The sequence below is a fragment of the Melanotaenia boesemani genome, chromosome 8, assembly GCF_017639745.1.
Source record: "Melanotaenia boesemani isolate fMelBoe1 chromosome 8, fMelBoe1.pri, whole genome shotgun sequence".
In the NCBI taxonomy this organism is placed as follows: Eukaryota; Metazoa; Chordata; class Actinopteri; order Atheriniformes; family Melanotaeniidae; genus Melanotaenia; species Melanotaenia boesemani.
This window is the reverse complement of record NC_055689.1, coordinates 4161663-4180049: the sequence shown is the minus strand read 5'-3', so window position 1 is coordinate 4180049 and position 18387 is coordinate 4161663. Positions and strand designations below refer to the sequence as shown.

The 18387-nt window shown below is 42.6% G+C and overlaps 2 protein-coding genes and 1 long non-coding RNA gene across 3 annotated transcripts; 2 read left to right on the top strand and 1 right to left on the bottom strand.

Annotated features, from left to right (window-relative positions):
- Nucleotides 1–510: 510 nt before the first annotated feature.
- LOC121643815 lies at nt 511–4554 on the top strand. Its single transcript, XR_006011169.1, has 3 exons — nt 511–598; nt 2361–2496; nt 4465–4554. It is a non-coding gene; the product is annotated as an uncharacterized LOC121643815 (long non-coding RNA).
- Nucleotides 4555–5592: 1038 nt separating this feature from the next.
- LOC121644313 (putative nuclease HARBI1) lies at nt 5593–6521 on the top strand. The gene is made up of 3 exons (XM_041992180.1): nt 5593–6339; nt 6424–6465; nt 6515–6521. The coding sequence occupies exons 1-3, from the start codon at nt 5744–5746 to the stop codon at nt 6519–6521; spliced, it is 645 nt and encodes a 214-aa protein (XP_041848114.1). The 5' UTR covers nt 5593–5743.
- A 449-nt stretch (nt 6522–6970) lies between these two features.
- Nucleotides 6971–9413, bottom strand: LOC121644312. The gene is made up of 4 exons (XM_041992179.1): nt 9317–9413; nt 7707–7800; nt 7444–7531; nt 6971–7339 (listed from the first exon to the last, which is right to left on the bottom strand). Exons 1-4 carry the CDS (start codon nt 9411–9413, stop codon nt 6971–6973), a joined length of 648 nt encoding a protein of 215 aa, XP_041848113.1.
- Between the last annotated feature and the right edge of the window lie 8974 nt (nt 9414–18387).

Below are 18387 nucleotides of genomic sequence, written 5' to 3'. Positions count from 1 at the left end.
CTGCCATAGCAGACATAACCCAGCACCCTCTCAGACCCACATTAATCCTCTGCCCTCTCATAGGAAGTGCTTCCCGGACCTGGACCAAGCCACTAACAATCATTATAAATAAACATTGTTTGCATCTCCCTCCTTGTCTCACTGAGTGTTCTGCATTTGGGTCCACTTCTTTGTACCGCGGTCCCCGACCGTGTCAATAACAACATATTAAGCCTGACAGGTGCTGATAGTCTGATATGGTTCCTTTTAACAAAGGTTTTTTTGGATGATTTATAGTGGATAATACATTTTGATCATTGCATTTGTACAGTGCTTTACTTTGACACTTTAATTTTCAGTCAAAAATGTCAGTATAGCATACTTAATTACACTGTAGCTGTATTTGCTTTCCTTTAGCTGTGAATTGCCAATGCAATTTATGTCCCCTTATGTCCTAAGGTTGCTGTTGTGGCAGAAATTGGAGGGAGCACTGCTGATGAAGCCACCAGAAGAATGATGGCCTTCATCATGGACAACACTCTATCCAGACAGTACAACTTTGTTAGGCGCCATGGAAAGCGTGAATTTGGAAGGCTGAAACTTTTTGAAGTACTATATGGTCACACAGTAGTTCTTAGAGAAGTAGTTCACTAGAGAAGGACAGTATATATGTACACTGCTCAAAAAAATAAAGGGAACACTAAAATAACACATCCTAGATCTGAATGAATGAAATCTTCTTATTAAACACTTTGTTCTTTACATAGTTGAATGTGCTGACAACAAAATCACACAAAAATTATCAATGGAAATCAAACTTATTAACCCATGGAGGTCTGGATTTGGAGTCACACTCAAAATTAAAGTGGAAAAACAAACAAACTACAGGCTGATCCAACTTTGATGTAATGTCCTTAAAACAAGTCAAAATGAGGCTCAGTAGTGTGTGTGGCCTCCACCTGCCTGTATGACCTCCCTACAACGCCTGGGCATGCTCCTGATGAGGTGGCGGATGGTCTCCTGAGGGATCTCCTCCCAGACCTGGACTAAAGCATCCGTCAACTCCTGGACAGTCTGTGGTGGTGTTGGTGGATGCAGCGAGACATGATGTCCTAGATGTGCTCACTTGGATTCAGGTCTGGGGAACGGGTGGGCCAGTCCATAGCATCAATGCTTCGTCTGGCAGGAACTGCTGACACACTCCAGCCACATGAGGTCTAGCATTGTCTTGCATTAGGAGGAACCCAGGACCAACCGCACCAGCATGTGGTCTCACAAGGGGTCTGAGGATCTCATCTCGGTACCTAATGGCAGTCAGGCTACCTCTGACGAGCACATGGAGGGCTGCGCAGCCCCCCAAAGAAATGCCACCCCACACCATTACTGACCCACTGCCAAACCGGTCATGCTGGAGGATGTTGCAGGCAGCAGAACGTTCTCCACGGCGTCTCCACACTCTGTCACGTCCGTCACATGTGCTCAGTGTGAACCTGCTTTCATCTGAAGAGCACAGGGCGCCAGTGGCCATGTTGCCCATCTTGGTGTTCTCTGACAAATGCCAAATTTCCTGCACGGTGTTGGTCTGTAAACACAACCCCCACCTGTGGACGGTGGGCCCTCATACCACCCTCATGGAGTCTGTTCTGACCGTTTGAGCAGACACATGCACATTTGTGGCCTGCTGGAGGTCAATTTGCAGGGCTCTGCCAGTGCTCCTCCTGTTCCTCTTTGCACAAAGGCGGAGGAAGTGGTCCTGCTGCTGGGTTGTTGCCCTCCTACGGCTTCCTCCACGTCTCCTGATGTACTGGCCTGTCTCCGTCTCATGCTACCACTAGAGTGAAAGCACCGCCAGCATTCAGAAGTGACCGAAACATCAGCCAGAAAGCAGGAACTGAGAAGTGGTCTGTGGTCAACACCTGCAGAACCCTCCTTTATTGGGGGTGTCTTGCTAATTACCTATAATTTCCACCTGTTGTCTTTTCCATTTACACAACAGCATGTGGAACTGATTGTCAATCAGTGTTGCTTCATAAGTGGACAGTTTGATTTCACAGAAGTGTGATTGACTTGGAGTTACATTGTGTTGTTTAAGTGTTCCCTTTATATTTTTGAGCAGTATATATATATATATATATATATAAATAATCTATCAATATATATATATATATATATATCTCAGGTGCCGTGCAGCATGTAAATTAATCACACCATTTATGGTTAGCTAATCGCAACGTCTTAAATTGCAATTACTCGTTCAGCCCTACTAAAAAGGAAAAGAAAAGAAAATTTTAAAAAGAAACTAAAGTTACGTTTCTATAATGGAAGGATTTAGTAATGCAATATAGACTCTCTTGCTTGTGCTTAATGTGTGTGCTTCACAGGCAGCTTGAAAAAAAATGCTCTTACCAGCCAAATTACTCGAAAAGAGGCAGAAAAGGCAGCATCCAAGTGGCTTATTGGTGCCAGGGATAGAGGAGGGAACCGCCTTGCAAGGACACATTGTCATGTCCAAGACAGGTATCAGTTTATTGACTAGGTTTACATACAATACACAAATTGTAGTTGTTGATCAAGACAGTGTTGATTTTTATTGTCCAACTTAAATCAGAATATTGGTCTGTCATTTATTTGTCATTGTTTAGTTAGACATCAATATTTTAGTTTTATCCAAATAATGAGGATCTCTGAATACAGCACTGCAACGGAAAATTAAATTGATAGTTTTTTTCCACTTCAATTCACAGTTTTTTAATAATGTGAATTATTATTCTTTTTATAGTCGAGCTCCTACTGCTCCCATTGGCACCAGATGTGAAAGTGTCACACTTTTGAGTTGATCCACTCTGGGCTTGGATGCAAATAAGCACATGGTCACATCTCCATCCTTTGTTTTTCCCAGCAGATATGCAACTGCACTCACTAGAGTCACAAAATACATGCAGCTTTAAAATGTAAATGTTCTGGGGCTGCTCATCGGTCTTGTACCACCTTAAGATAGTTAGCTAATGTAGTTGAGGAAGTTTTGAACAGCACTGTTGCCATTTCTTTGCCAAATCAGGTGTCAGTTCTTCATCCGAACTCATCCCAACTCTTCCACATTTCCTAGACCAGACACTTTAATCTGACAGTGAAAGGTATCAAGATTCCAAGATGGTTGAACATCAAACTTTTGGGATCAAACAGACAACAGTTACTGACGCCACAGAAAATACAGAAATGAGTTGGACACCATTCATGAAGCAGCTGTGCGAGCTTTACATGTGTCTGTTTGCCAGGAGCTGCAGTCACACACTTTTCATGAGAGGACTCGACATTTTTTTTAACTTTTGTGCAAACGTTGCTGCACCAGCCGCTCCTGCACGACCTCCTCTCCTCGTCCTCCCTCTCCCGTCGCTCCTGACTCATGACAGGACTGTCATGATCAGCTGATCATGTTCTTTTGTTGTTGTTTGTTTATCGTTCAGCTCGTGCTGAGGAAGAGGAAACTAGCAGGATGTTGATGCAAAACGGTAGCCTGATTAAATTAGAAAGCCATTTGTTTGCATTTATTTTATATTGTTTTCATTATTAGCTCAGGTTTGCTGGTTTCTGTAAAATCTGCCGGATGGACCAGGCTCAGATATCTAGCGAGTGTCAAGATTATGTCTTCTCTAAATCATTGGTGCTTCACCATCCGCGCCTCTTTCTGGACGGTCCACGTACAGTGTATCATCACCGGTTCTTGTTAGTCTTTTTTTTTTTTTTTTTTTTTTCTCTCTTCTTTCTTCACGTCCGTTTGATATTGTTGCAGACCCAAGACTAGGGAAAGACTGACATGAAACAGCGAAGATTACCGCCTTAACCCTAACGATGGAGATGACAGGAGCGCTGTGACTCTACTAAGAGTCCTAAGATTTCCTAAAGACTTCCGTTTTTAGTCTGTGACTGTGAAAATCGTTTGGTGTAAGCCCAGCATAAGACTGTTGGTTGATTCAATGCAGAAATCCCCAGTAATATCAATGATGGCTGGTTTTTACATGTCTAACGAAAACATACCATGACCATGTTTAAAAAAAAACACTATTTTTACCAAAAGGAAACTTTTAGGTTATATTTGAAAAACATTTTATGCGTAGTGTTGTGTATAAATTGTGTGATTCAACCAAACAGCTGACTAAGCATGTTTGTGTTTGATCAATGAAAAGTAAACTTGACAGCCATTGTCAATTGAAGTTGAAAAGTTTTTGATCGCTTGTCTCAGATAGAATAATTTTTCACATAGACATGTTTATTAACTAATTTCAGTTAAATGGATGTTTGGAGCATTTAAAAAACAAAATTGGATTGTTGCGCAATGTTATCGTCATTCAATCTGTGGAACTGCTGTTTTTAAACATAGCTCAAACTGAATGTTACTCTGCAGGTAATTTGAAATGTATGATTGATCTGATACATTTGTAACTAGTGAAAATGAACTAAAACTGTTTTGTCGTTTTTATTTTTCAGGGCCAACGAAATGGTGGCAGAGTAAAAATACTGCACTGGGGTTTGCTGTGTTGTGGAAAAACATGGGAATTGTAAATTTTTTTTATTAAAAATATGAACAAATTTTGTTGTACAGTGAATTACTTCTGTTTAACTTGATGTAGGCTTTGTTAGGAGGATGTTTAGCTTTGATAAACTACAAATGCATAAGACAAGGGTCTCCACAATGGTAGCTGTGGGTCTAAACCTATGTTAACCCAGAAGTGCATGAAATTGTCAATCCTGGTAAAAACAAAGTATTTAATTGGATAAAATGAGAACCATCAACAACCCCTCTAGGCAATTGCACTTATGGTCACCATGGAAACTAAGGACAAAATCAACTAGGCCAGCTGGGGCCCAAATATCAGACCTGTTGCTACCCATCTGGGTCCCAAATAGATCTGTTGGCTGGGCACAATGTGGGGCCCATACAAGGCTCTTCATAAGCCCATGTGGGCAAACACACTTGGGGCCACCATGGAAACTGAGGACAAAATTAGCTGGGCCCAAGCTGGGTTTCCCAACTGGGGCCTAAATATCAGCCCAGTTGCTACCTATCTGGGCCCCATGTATGTGTGTTACCTGGGTAACTTCAATGGAAAATAATACTGTTGAAACCCGTGTAATTAATTTGTAATGTAAAGTAAAAGGCCACATCTATTACTCTTGCCGTCCCAGCTTCTCTGCCATTGTTGACAAATGTAACTGACCTTCATTTATTATTAAAACATATTTTACTTTAAAGAAATTACCATAACATCGTGCAATAAAAATAGATGTTGCCCTCCTACTGCGGTTTTATATTGTTGTATCTGCTTTTTTCTGAAGCACTTTAGTCAGCAGGTGCTGTTTGCATTGAGCTATTCAAATAAATTTGAATTTTATGTGCATATATATATATATATATATATATATATATATATATATATATATATATATATATATTTGGAAAATATATATATGTATACATACAGTATCTGTGTCTGCATATATTGTGCTGACTTTTCCCTCTTTTTCCCTACACCAGCACAGGCTACTGTACTATGACATCAACTTATCAGTGCCTGTGCTGGACAGGTATTTTGGAGGTGAGGACACCTGGCAGGATTTCCGCCTCAGCAGGGAGGCCCTGGCAGTGCTTCTAGGTCTCCTACAGCAGGAAAGGAGGCATGGATGGGGTGCCACAATTGAGACCCTTGTTTTTTTGTTTTGGTTGGCCTCTGGGGCATCATACAGGGTGGTCTCCAGAGTTTTTGGAATGCCCCGTTCCACTGTCCACCGCATCATCCGCAGAGTCACTGAGGAGGTGGTGGCCATTCGCCATCAGGTCATCCGCCTCCCAACAGCTGGAGCAGATCTGGAAGCTGTGTCTCGTGGGTTTGCAGGACTGGCAAGACACCAAGCTTTTTCCAAAGCTGCAGGTGCTATCGACGGCTGCCATGTCAGGATAAAGCCACCAAGCGGCCCTGATGGTCACTGTTACAAAAATAGGAAATTATTTCCATCAATAATCCTGCAGTCTGTCTGTGACCATCAGGGCCGTTTCATTGACACATACGTGGGCTGGCCGGGGTCAGTTCATGACTCCCGGGTGCTCCGGCACAGCCCACTGTACAAGAGGTCACTGTACCCTCCTCCAGGGCACTTCATTCTGGCTGATGGTGGGTACCCTTGCCTTCAACATCCACTCCCCCTCATCACTCCCTACAAACGACCGCTGCGAGGTGTGGGAGCCCAGCGCTTCAATCACCATCACTCCCGGGCACGCTCAATAATAGAGCGTGCATTTGGGATGATGAAGAGCAGGTTTCGTGCCTGCAAGCGCTGGAAGTGCACCACACCTTTGCACCATACGTGAGTAATTATAACACTGAATGATTTATTTTTACACTTACTAAATTATAAAGTGATTTATAATTTATCTTTACTCTTTACAAGGTCATTACATCATGTGCCATCCTCCACAACATCTGCCTCGGGGTTCGGGACATCGTGGACCCAGAGGAAGAGCCTGCGGAAGATGAGCCAGAGGATGAGGGGGAGATGGAGTTGGAGGCAACCAGTGGTGCATCCTGGCGGGACCGACTGGTGTCTGCCCTGGAGGAAGTGCCCCCTGATCACCAGTATTTATAGAGGTAAGTTAAAGAACAGGTAAATACTGTAGCTTGAGTTGCAAAGAATTAATGGTGATTCCTGCTACTTATTTCCATCTCTTCATGACAATAGTGACATGGCAGCCGTCGACTTTGCCAGCCCTGCAAACCCAATCAGTGGATGATGCGGTGGACATGGAAAGCTCTCTGGAGACCACCCTCAAGTCAGGATCTCGATTGTGGCATCCCAGCCAACCTAACCAGCACTGCCAGGACCTCCCTGCTTGTTATTGTAAATAGTTTTTTAGTTAGCGCCAGCATTTCCTTTTTGAAATTTTTCTTTGTACATATTCTTTTTAAAATAAAACATTTCAAAACATTTTTTTCATCATTTATTTATTTACAAATTTCTCCAGGAGGGAGAACAGCCTGTCCATCCTCTCCCTGCTCTCAGCTTCTCTCCTCTCCTCTGCCTCCCTCTGCAGTCTCATGTCCTCTCTTATGAGATCCACGAACTGGTCAGCAGCTTTCCTCTTCCTTCTGCCTCTCCCTGCCACTGGATCCTCCCTGACTTCCTCCACCGACTGGCTACCCACTGCTGAACTTGGCCCTGGTCTGTCCTCCTCAATTGAGGCGATCAGGACAGGTGGGTTGCTGGAGGGCCTCTGTCCCAACACCTCGTCCATGAGGACAAACCAGGGCCAAGTTGCAGCAGTAGGTTTCCCTGCCACACCCTCTCCAGTCCCTGGGTACTTGCAATCCTGAGGCAGAAAGACATCACTCATACTAGCAGAAGTAACCATACATGTGTCTTTATTGGGCAAAAAGTAATGTCAGAAGATATGGTACATAATGACATACATACTTTATATTTCTTTTTGAGGTTGTCCCATTTTTTTTTTGCTTGGGCTGGGGTCACCTTCTCCTGGAGGCCCATTTTCTCCAGGATGGTCCTGATTGGAAAAACAACAGAAACGGGACACACATATACATTTGCACAAACCTGAAGAACCATGACATAAGGTTCTGCTTGATCTTCTCTTTAGCTTGTTACTGGAGGATTTGTACAGGATAAATAACTTATGTCACGATACACCCATCACACACTGGGGGAGCTTGTTGACTTACTTCCAGCCAACATTGGCTGAAAACTTTGCTCCACTGAAGAGTCCCTCGTTCTCAGCCCTTAACTTAATGAAACAGACCGTTTGGTCCTTGGTCCCTGAAGACAAAAATAAAATAATAGTTCATAACATAGCCGGCTTCATTGCTTAAAACACTAAACATTAAATGTCTCTGCCTTTCATTTATGGGAGTGAAAATCTTGAAAAGTGTTACAATTGTGCTTCCTTTAAAGCATTAAAAAAAATGAATAATAATTATAAAATTGTTCTTTACACTGATGAAAATCTGGTCTTTCAGCAGCTACTTGGACGATAACAGAAAACAAAAAGCTAATGTTAATCATATGAACTATGTGAAATTAATTATGTCATTATTTTATCATGACAAATAATAAAATAAATTTATATAAGATATATGTACTAATTTATGCAATAATATATTTTAATATAGGACGTTGTAATTGCACTAGTTGAGAATGATTCAATTAGGTTGTATTAATTTGAGTAAAATTATACAATTGCACAATGTTATATTAATTTACCATTAAATTAATCTTTTACATACATTAACGTGATTGATTACAGCTAAATAACATTTGAATCAGTTAAATCTCTGAAATTCTTAAGTTTTACATATCATAGGACACTTTAATAAATGCTACCACCGACCGAGTTGTTAAAAATGTGGGGGGAAAAAAGAAAAAGAAAAAAAAAAACAACTCTCATTTTAATCTTGTTTGACCGCGAATGTTATATCGATCATTTTTAAATTTACCTCCATTATTTGTTATTTTCGAGCCGTTAGGCAGGTTATTAACCCCTTAAAATCCACAAATATCAAATATTACAATATTAAAATACCACAGTTGATGAAAAAAATACATACATATGTTCGTTAGACCTAAAGTGAAGTAAAAGAAATACTTACATTTAAAAACGTACTCATCCTCAGTCGTCGACATCTTGTGCGCAATGAATTGTGGGAGAAAAGAGGCCGTGAAGGATGCATCACCAGCATCCTTCGTTTGAGGCCAAACGAAGTGCGGATTCGAAGGGTGGATTCGGAGGGTCCTTCAAATTCTGTGAATTGGGACAGTACTTCGCGCACCGCGATGACGTATGTGGCCGACGAATCCGCACTTCGAAGTGTGCAGACCCTGAATTGGGACACACCTTATGATTCTTCTTCGTTTTTTTACCGGTTGTTGCTATGTTTCTTCTTCTACGTTTCAACCTTTGTCCAGCTCGGAGGACTAGATTGTAGAAGAGTTGCAGGACTGCATCGTTATGTGTGTGTTCTGTGATTACATTTTCGGAGCACACCAAACACAATACGATCAAAACTGATTTTTTTATCTTCACGTGTGAGGTCTCGACCAGATGAAACATCTCATACGATTAAAAAATCGTTGCGTGTGTGTCTCAGGTTTTAGGCATTCAGTTTCAGCTGACTCATGTTGTACATGCATGCTGTACACTACCCACAGACAGTGCGCCAGCACTTCATGCTTCACTCTTGTGGCTTTGTTGTTTTGGACGCGTTTGATGCCACAGTCTGGCTTCTCTGGCTCGTGCTAAGCCTGCGTGGTGGTGGTGGGTCTGAGATGTGCTCACTGCGCAGCTGCTTGCACAGCTCAAGAATGAGCAAACGCCGGGTCATTCTGGCACCGATGCAGGTCTGGTAGAGGACCCATGCATTCACTGCAGCCATGTCCCTGCAGCTGGGGATGAAAACTACCTCAGCATCTTGTCAAGGATGTCTGCTCCTAACTTGGCCCTATTGTAGTAAGATGAGCTGCCCATTTCTCCCTCATCTGAGTCATGATTCATTTCTTGGAGCACACCCAAAATGTATTCTTCATTTATCTTTCTGCTCCTGTTCATTTGTCATTATTATCGGATCTATATGCCCCCACCACCCACCTCTCTGTTCGGCCTTCTTTCCCTCCAAAGTCTGAAGCCTAAACTTCAGAAAGCGTGTCCTTGTGCATGTATTGAGCATTGTGCAGCGGAGCAAAACATTTCCTCAGATGGATCAGATTGTTTTACAACTTGTATATTTTCTTATGAAGGATGGGAAACGTAAAAAAAACACACCTCTTGTGTAGAGCAGACTTATCTACAACACCATACAATTAATGAAATGACTGAACCTGGATAATTTACTCAAAACAAAACCATCAAACTATCTAGTGGCTCTGGCTGTTTTCTGCAGTCATGTTCTGTCTGCTGCAGACTCAGAGCTTCTCTGTGTCTTTCCAGTCTAGTCCAGTAAGACACGTTTATGGTCTTTTTAGATCTCAGTTCAGCTTATTTTCTTTTCTTTTTTTTATTTTATTTTAATTAAACCGTCCTTTAAATATAATATAAATATAATATAATAAATGTAAATAATGAAAATAATTCCCCCTCAGGAGGGAGTTGATACTTGGAGTCTCTGGTACCCATCTTGCCAATATATAGGCCCTGCTTCTAGACTTTAAACATCTTCACAGAATCCAAATAATAAGTTTATCTGACCCAGAGCCAACCTCTGTACCCTGTAGAGGAATTACCTGCCATATCTGACAAACACTCCTCCTCGAGCGGATCAACTCAACAAGCTCTCAACTCTCTCCCTCACAATCTAAAAACAATGACAGTATGGTGACTGGTTATTTCCCTATGTGAGGTCACAAAGGGAAAGATCTCAGACTCACCTGTTAAAGCACACATTTGCTAAAAAGTGGAGCAAGCAAGTGAGAGAGATTACACAATTTTCTCACTTTTGAGCCTCAAACACAGGCTAAGAGGACACAAATGACTGTTAGAAAACCTTTAGAAAGTGAATTGTCCATCATATGGGCCCTTTAAAAGGAATTTTCATTTGGCTTCTTTAACAACATTTTGCTAGTCAGAAAGACACATGCAGCTTGTCTTTCTTCCACCTCCGTTCAGCCTGTCTGCAGCGCCTCTTCAGGGCACATGTGGTGTCATTCAGACAGGGACCTCAGCTTAAAGGGTGCAACGGAGTCCACAATCTCTGAAGGGGTGGAATAAAAAGAGAAGATAAATCCCCTGGGCACAGAAAAGGTGCATGTTCACCCCGAGTATAAAAACCAGTGCTCATGAAGGCAGCAGCAAACTCACCAGTCAAAGATGGTCTGTGACGATGTGCGCTCTCTAGAAAGAGTTTTTCCGCTCTACTGTTGCCTCTGTTCATACAGCACCAATTCACAACAAAAAAACAAGTAAAAATTTACACTTTTACTGACAGTTCAAGATACTGCCGTCCAATTATAGTCCAATGCAGGGGCGTTTCTTGGACCTGGGAACATTGGGGGCTGAGCCCACACCCTCGTAAAGAAATCTCAGTGAACCAACGTATTAAAAAACGCTTTTTATTTAAGCTTTCTTGAGCATCGTGTCACCTTGTTTAAAGCCAAATACTGTAATATGTGCTTCAATATTTATTTATTTTCAATCTTAAATGTGACAATGTAAACAAGATCTCTAAAATCAGTATTAAACTTTTACTTTTCCAGACATCTGCTGTTTACCTCCACAGCCTGCTCTTTAGTGCACATCTTCTGCAACAAAAGGATGAACGTGAACTGTTTTCAGTCACTTGCAATTTTCAGAATAAAGATGATGCTGTAGTTTTTACTACCTCTCTATCATCTCATCTGTCTCTTCCTTCTTTTCCTACAGGCTTCATCACTTGTTTTCCTTCCATCATTTCCCTTCTTTCCTTCTTTCACTTGCTGTTTTCCATCTTTACCATTACTACTTTTTCAGTAGTATGGCCGAGTTTAAACTAGTGGTATATTCCGATTTGTCCTCCCAGTCTCGAACATCCCTGTCCTGGAGCAACACACACATACAAGAACCACCAACCTCATTAATACATAAAGTAAACACCCACACAAAGGTGAGACCATGAAAGACTGGTTTTGTATTACAAATATAAATGTATTGTGAGCAACATAAAATGTAAAACACTCTTTAAAACTCTTTAACTACTGACCAGCCAGTGACCTGGAGGTGAACAAAAACATAGTAAATAAATTTATAATAAAGCTGTTCTTTATTTATCTATATTTAAACTAAAGCAACATCTAGAAACCAAACATCCAACACTAATGGGAAAACCGTTTCCATCTACTACAACACAAACGCATGCACGCGCGCGCACACACACTCACACAGCAGTGGGTAAACCAGCGAATCATGTAGACTTCACCACTGGATTTAATGCAAATGTGTAGAACAGAGAAGGGCAGGGCTAACGGTTTAGTACAGCTAGCTTAACCTTCGAAGTATCAAGTACTGTCATGAATGATCTGCCTAATGTTCATTTAATTTTAAGACAAACAGAGTTAAAATTATTTGTGGTTTACCTGTTTTTGTGTGTTGACCAGAGTCTTGCTGCCCATTGGCAGCGACCACAACTGAAGAGTTTCTCTCTTCTCTAAATAAAAAAACGTCTGATGTCCATTTTTGACGGCTAATAATGAATGAATGCAATTACAAAACTACCATCTTCTTTAATGTCATAAAGCGGCTGAGAGAATGTAAACTTATTACTTCTGGGATAAAAAAAACATTCGGGGCTTGATGTGAAATGTTCAGGGCTAGAGCCGGGAATGCCCAGGCCAGGCGACGCCCCTGGTCCAATGAAAACAGATCCATTATATGATCCATATTAGTCCAATTTATAACTGTGTTTATATAAACCATAAAAATAATGACCAAGCTAAGGTTACTCTAAATTCTCTTTAGTAGTGAGTATAAGTTTTTTGTCCCTCTGGGTTGGTCCTGCAATGACCTGGTGACCTGTCCAGGTGTACCTGCCTCTCACCTGCTAATTGCTGGCATAGACTCCAGCGTCCCCAAGCAGAGAGGAGCCCAGTGCACCATGGGACGTCCCCCAGCAGAGAGGAGCCCAGTGCACCATGGGACGTCCCCAAGCGGAGAGGAGCCCAGTGCACCATGGGACGTCCCCAAGCGGAGAGGAGCCCAGTGCACCATGGGACGTCCCCCAGCAGAGGGTGGAGCCCAGTGTATCATGGGACGTCCCCCAGCAGAGAGGAGCCCAGTGCACCATGGGACTTCCCCAAGCAGAGAGGAGCCCAGTGCACCATGGGACGTCCCCCAGCAGAGAGGAGCCCAGTGCACCATGGGACGTCCCCCAGCAGAGAGGAGCCCAGTGCATCTCGGGACGTCCCCCAGCAGAGAGGAGCCCAGTGCACCATGGGACGTCCCCCAGCACAGAGGAGCCCAGTGCACCATGGGACGTCCCCCAGCAAAGAGGAGCCCAGTGAATCTCGGGACGTCCCCCAGCAGAGAGGAGCCCAGTGTATCATGGGACGTCCCCCAGCAGAGAGGAGCCCAGTGCACCATGGGACTTCCCCAAGCAGAGAGGAGCCCAGTGCACCATGGGACGTCCCCCAGCAGAGAGGAGCCCAGTGCACCATGGGACGTCCCCCAGCAGAGAGGAGCCCAGTGCATCTCGGGACGTCCCCCAGCAGAGAGGAACCCAGTGCATCATGGGACTTCCCTCAGCAGAGAGGAGCCTAGTGCATCATGGTACGTGAGGAGTGAGGAAAATGCCTTAAAGAATTCCATGGGGAACCTGTCGGGTCTCGGTGACTTCCCAGACTGAGGTTATGTTACTTTCGTTATGGCTTCGTCTAATCTCATTTTACTGTCGGGGGAGAGAGTGGAAATCTTTAGCTGGTTAAATAAATGATCCATTAGTATAGTGTTATTCAGGGATTCAGAGGTGTGAAGTTGAGAGTAGTAATCCCTGAATGTGTCATTAATCTTTGTGCTATCTGAAGTAATCCTCCATTTTTATATTGGCAATATGCCCCTTTGCTCTAAGTCCTCTCGGCTGGTTAGCTAATAAAAATTAAACTGAGAGGACCAGGGAAGTCCCTGGTTTTTCACCATGGACATAGAACAAACTCTTGTTTCTCAAGAGCTGGCGCTCGATAGGATGAGTTGAGCCAAAATCAAATTTGGTTTTGTACAAGTCAGGGTTTTTAACTTCAGCATATTGTATTTCTCTAATTTGGTTGTATCCGGAGACATGTTTATCTGAAAGAAAAAGAATGTGTTCTTTCATAAATGTCACAAAATCACCATCTGACAGGAGAGTTGGATTAAAGCACCAGTGTTTTTTAATTTGAGGAAGGTCAGGTAGCGTCAGAGATAATACAACAGGGACATGGCCTGATATTACTATGCCCTGATAAACACAGAATCGCCCCAGTGCTAACAATTCATTAGCAATGAGAATGTAATCAATCCTAGTGAAGGTACAGAGGTTCCCCTCATTTTTCCAGGCAAATTATTTAAAAGAAGCACTGATTTACCCCTAATTAAAGACACATCATGAAGAGCCCAACACATCAATTTACCTTTTTCCATCCCAACCTTAGTTTTAATAAATTCATCATTTCTCACATGTCCCCAACAACATCATCATCATCTCTGCAGGTGATCTGGAACTCTGGTCCCTGAGGGTCTCTACCTGCAGGTTTTTTTAATGCTTCCGTATTCCGACACACCTGATTCAGTCAAATGGATCCATCAGCTTGTCAGGTCCTACACAGGAACCTGAGCCAGGTGTGTTGAAGTAGGGAAACACTAAAACCTTCAGGACAGAGGCCTTCAGGACCAGAGTTTGAGATCCCTGGTGAAGTGTGACACAGATACAGGACTCAGCCCTCCTCTCAGTAGCCTGTAGATCTGCATCGATGGTGGTGTGTCGTGTTCTGCATGCAGCGTCCGTAGATGGAGATGAATTCTGCCACATCGCTGATCGATGTGATCAAAATTCTCCACGACCCGATCCATGCATGTGATCTGGTGAGCGAGTGGTTGATCCAGTGATGGTAAAGTGGTGTTTCGGTGCATGCTGTGGTGTTAGCGGCTGTGGTGTGCATCGTCCTCCCCTGTTGCTCTGCTTACGTTTTCAGCTGAAAGTACTCTCCCAGCTCTGCAGGCTGCACTGGGCCTGTTTCCTGTTTCCGCTTTCAAGCTTTAAGTGTCTGGAAGTGCTTCCATTCTTAAAACGTCGGCTTTGCAATGTTCATCTTAACCAGTTTTAGTTATTCTGTCTCTACCTTGTTTTTATTTGTGTTATTTATACCAGGACAGCTTTTAAGAAAAGAAAGAGAAGAGGATGCAGGGCAGGAGCGAGGCAGAGAGAAAAACGGTGGCGATTCAAACCGTTTCTTCCAACGGTTGTTATGGGAAACGTCTGTTGTTGAAAGTGCAATCAGCTTTGCAGCAATCTGCTGGGGCAGCGGCATCAGAACCAGAGACTTGAAAAGAATTAACAAACTGATCAAGAAAGCCGGTTCTGTGCTTGGAGTAACTCTGGAGCCGCTGGAGTTGATCATCAAAAAAAGAATTCTGTACAAGCTGACGAAGATAATGGAAGATCCTTCACACCCTCTACACAACGCCGTGACGAAACAACAGAGTGTGTTCAGTGGGAGGCTTGTTCAAGTCCGATGCAAGACAGAGAGATACAGAAGATCCTTCCTTCCAGCAGCTATCAGGCTGAAGAACAAAGCCCTTAATTAATTAATGTGATTGTTTTACTAAAAAATTACTACTACTACAATATTGAATTTCCCTTTGGGATTAATAAAGTATTTTTCATTCATTTCATTCATTCATTTTACCTCAAACAACTAACACTGACTGCAGCCAGAAATGCTTCTTTAGCTCTTCTTTGCAAGTTAGTAATGAATAAAATGAGAAACTTTCATTTTTGTTTGTCAGCTTTGTTTATCCATCACTGATTCACAAGTAAGTCATCTCAAGGCACCTTTACAGACACAGTCCAGTTAAATCCAGCTCATTGTAGTCCAGTTAAATCCAGCTCATTGTAGTCCAGTTAAATCCAGCTCATTGTAGTCCAGTTAAATCCAGCTCATTGTAGCTCATTTATAGTAACTGTGTTCATATAAGCTAGTTCATAAAAATGACAGCTAAGAAAACCTCAATCGGAACCAGGTCCAGGAAGGAAAACCTCCATCAGAACCAAGTCCAGGAAGGAAAACCTCCATCAGAGCCAGAACCAGGAAGGAAAACCTTCATCAGAGCCAGAACCAGGAAGGACAACCATCTTTCTGGACTGGTTAGGGGTGGAGAGGACAGGAAAGAGGGTCAACCAGCAGCAGACCTCTATTCCAGGGATTCCTGCTGAGAAAGACGAAGAGAAAGACAAATGAACAACAACAACGTCAGATGTTTCTACATGAAGAGTAAAGAAAGCAGAGAAGAGCCCAGTGCATTATGGGACGTCCCCCAGCAGAGAGGAGTCCAGTGCATCATGGGACGTCCCCCAGCAGAGAGGAGCAAAGTGCATCATGGGACATCCCCCAGCAGAGAGGAGCCCAGTGCATCATGGTACGTCCCCCAGCAGAGAGGAGCCCAGTGCATCATGGGACGTCCCCCAGCAGAGAGGAGCCCAGTGCATCATGGGACATCCCCCAGCAACCTCGGCCTCTAGCAGCAGGACTAAAGGATGGATCAGGGTCACCAAGCCAAACCTGCTATAAGATTTATCTGGAAGGAAAGTTAGAAGGTGGTCTGGAGGTAGAGAGGGGGTCTGATACCTGAAACCAGACTGGGAGCCGGTTCCACAGAGAGGTCTGATAACTGGAGGTTCTGCTTCCTGGAACCAAAATCTGATAATTTAAGAATTTAAAATTCTATTTTATAACACATCAATTACATTTATCAGCTATTCTCATATCATGCAGGCTGCTTATATATATTATATATATATATATATATATATATATATATATATATGTATGTGTGTGTATATATATATATATATATATATGTATGTATATATATATGTATGTATGTATATATATATATATACATACATAATCATGGCGGCTGTCGGTGATCAGCTGATCGGCTTTTCTCTCGTTGCATGTGTTAATGTTTCAGCTGACAAGGAGGAAACTAGTGGTTCATGGTTCACCGACAGAAATTATCACCATGGAGACGGTCGGTGAGATGATGTATATGAATTCTGAATTATGATCTTGAAGATGGTAGAGATGATTTGGAGCAACATATAGAAGTACATGACATGCTGTGTTTACTGACCCTTGGACATCTGACGTTTACCCAAGGCAGGTCAGTTTACAGTAAATATTTGTAGCATCGGCTCGTTCTGGTGATACGATGAAGTAAAGACGGGCAGATTTCAGGCATTTTTCAGACCCCTGCACTAAACACATAAACAGGTTTAGCAGCAGTTTTCTCTTTAAACAGCAACAGTTAAAATATTTCTTCATATATATTTATAAAATCAAATATTTATGAGAAAGAAGGATGAAATGTTGAGAATTTACTAACTAAAAGGTAAAAAGTCAGCAGGATGAATTTAAAGCTGTGAAGCTGCTTCCTTCTAAACACAGAAGGAACAATATGTGATGAATATCAGCATCAGGTGAACAGACAGAAAGCAGGATGAGAATCTCACAGCTTCTAGATGGTGAGGAGAGAGAAATATTCACAATATGCACAATAACTTCCATCCATGCAAGGCAAGGCAGATTTATTTGTATAGCACATTTCATGCACAAGACAATTCAAAGTGCTGTCAGGACCTGGTTTAGGACCCAAGGAGGAGAGCACACAATTGGAATTAGCGAGTGTTTATTTACAAAGCGATTGTGCGAAGTCAGGTGAGTTCCAGCGTGACTCGAGGCGAGGAGCAGGCAGGCAGAGGAGACAGAGAGCGGGCAGACAGGATTCCACGAGTTTGTTGTATAATCCAGGGCAGGATGCTTGGGAGAGAATAATATGCAGGTAAGAACACAGATAGATAGTTCTAGACTTAGATTTGTGCAGAGCCGGTTACCACTATTAGTTGTACGATCCAGCGAAGACTAGAGAAGATCCTGGAATCTTTATGCAGTCATCTGATGAGCCCGATTCACCTCAGCTGCGCAGCCTGATTAGTAGCGCCGCCTCTCATCCGAATAAGGAAAGAGGTGGAAGAAGCACCAACGAGTGTAAACCCATGACAAGTGCTTTACATCAAAGATTACAGCAGGGTGCAGGAAGTAATACAGGTGCATTAAAAAACCAAAAGAAATGCAATTAATGAAATAAAAACAGAAGAAAGATGCTAAAATAAAATGGAGAAAATGCAAGAAATAAAGTTCCAGTGTGGGGAAAGGCTATATTAAAACATGATTCCAGTTTAACAGAACCAGATCCAGATCTGGACTCTAAATAAAAACTAGTGAAATGCAGCAGAGAACAGGTGGGTCTTTAACCTGGATCTAAATAAACTGAGTGTTTCACCTGATCTGAGGCTTTCTGGGAGTTTGTTCCAGACATGTGGAGCATAGAAGCTGAACGCAGCTTCTCCATGTCTGGTTCTGACTCTGGGAACTGATAAGAAACTGGATCCAGATGACCTGAGGATTCTGGTAGTTTCATACTGGGTCAAGAGGTCTCTGATGTATTTTGGTACTAAACCATTCAGAGCTTTATAGACCAGCAGCAGAACTTTAAAGTCTATCGGATCGGCAGCCAGTGTAAAGACCTCAGAGCTGGACTGATGTGGTCCACTTTCTTGGTCTTAGTGAGGACTGGAGCAGCAGAGTTCTGGATCCGCTGCAGGTGCCTACTGATGTTTTAGGTAGAACCTG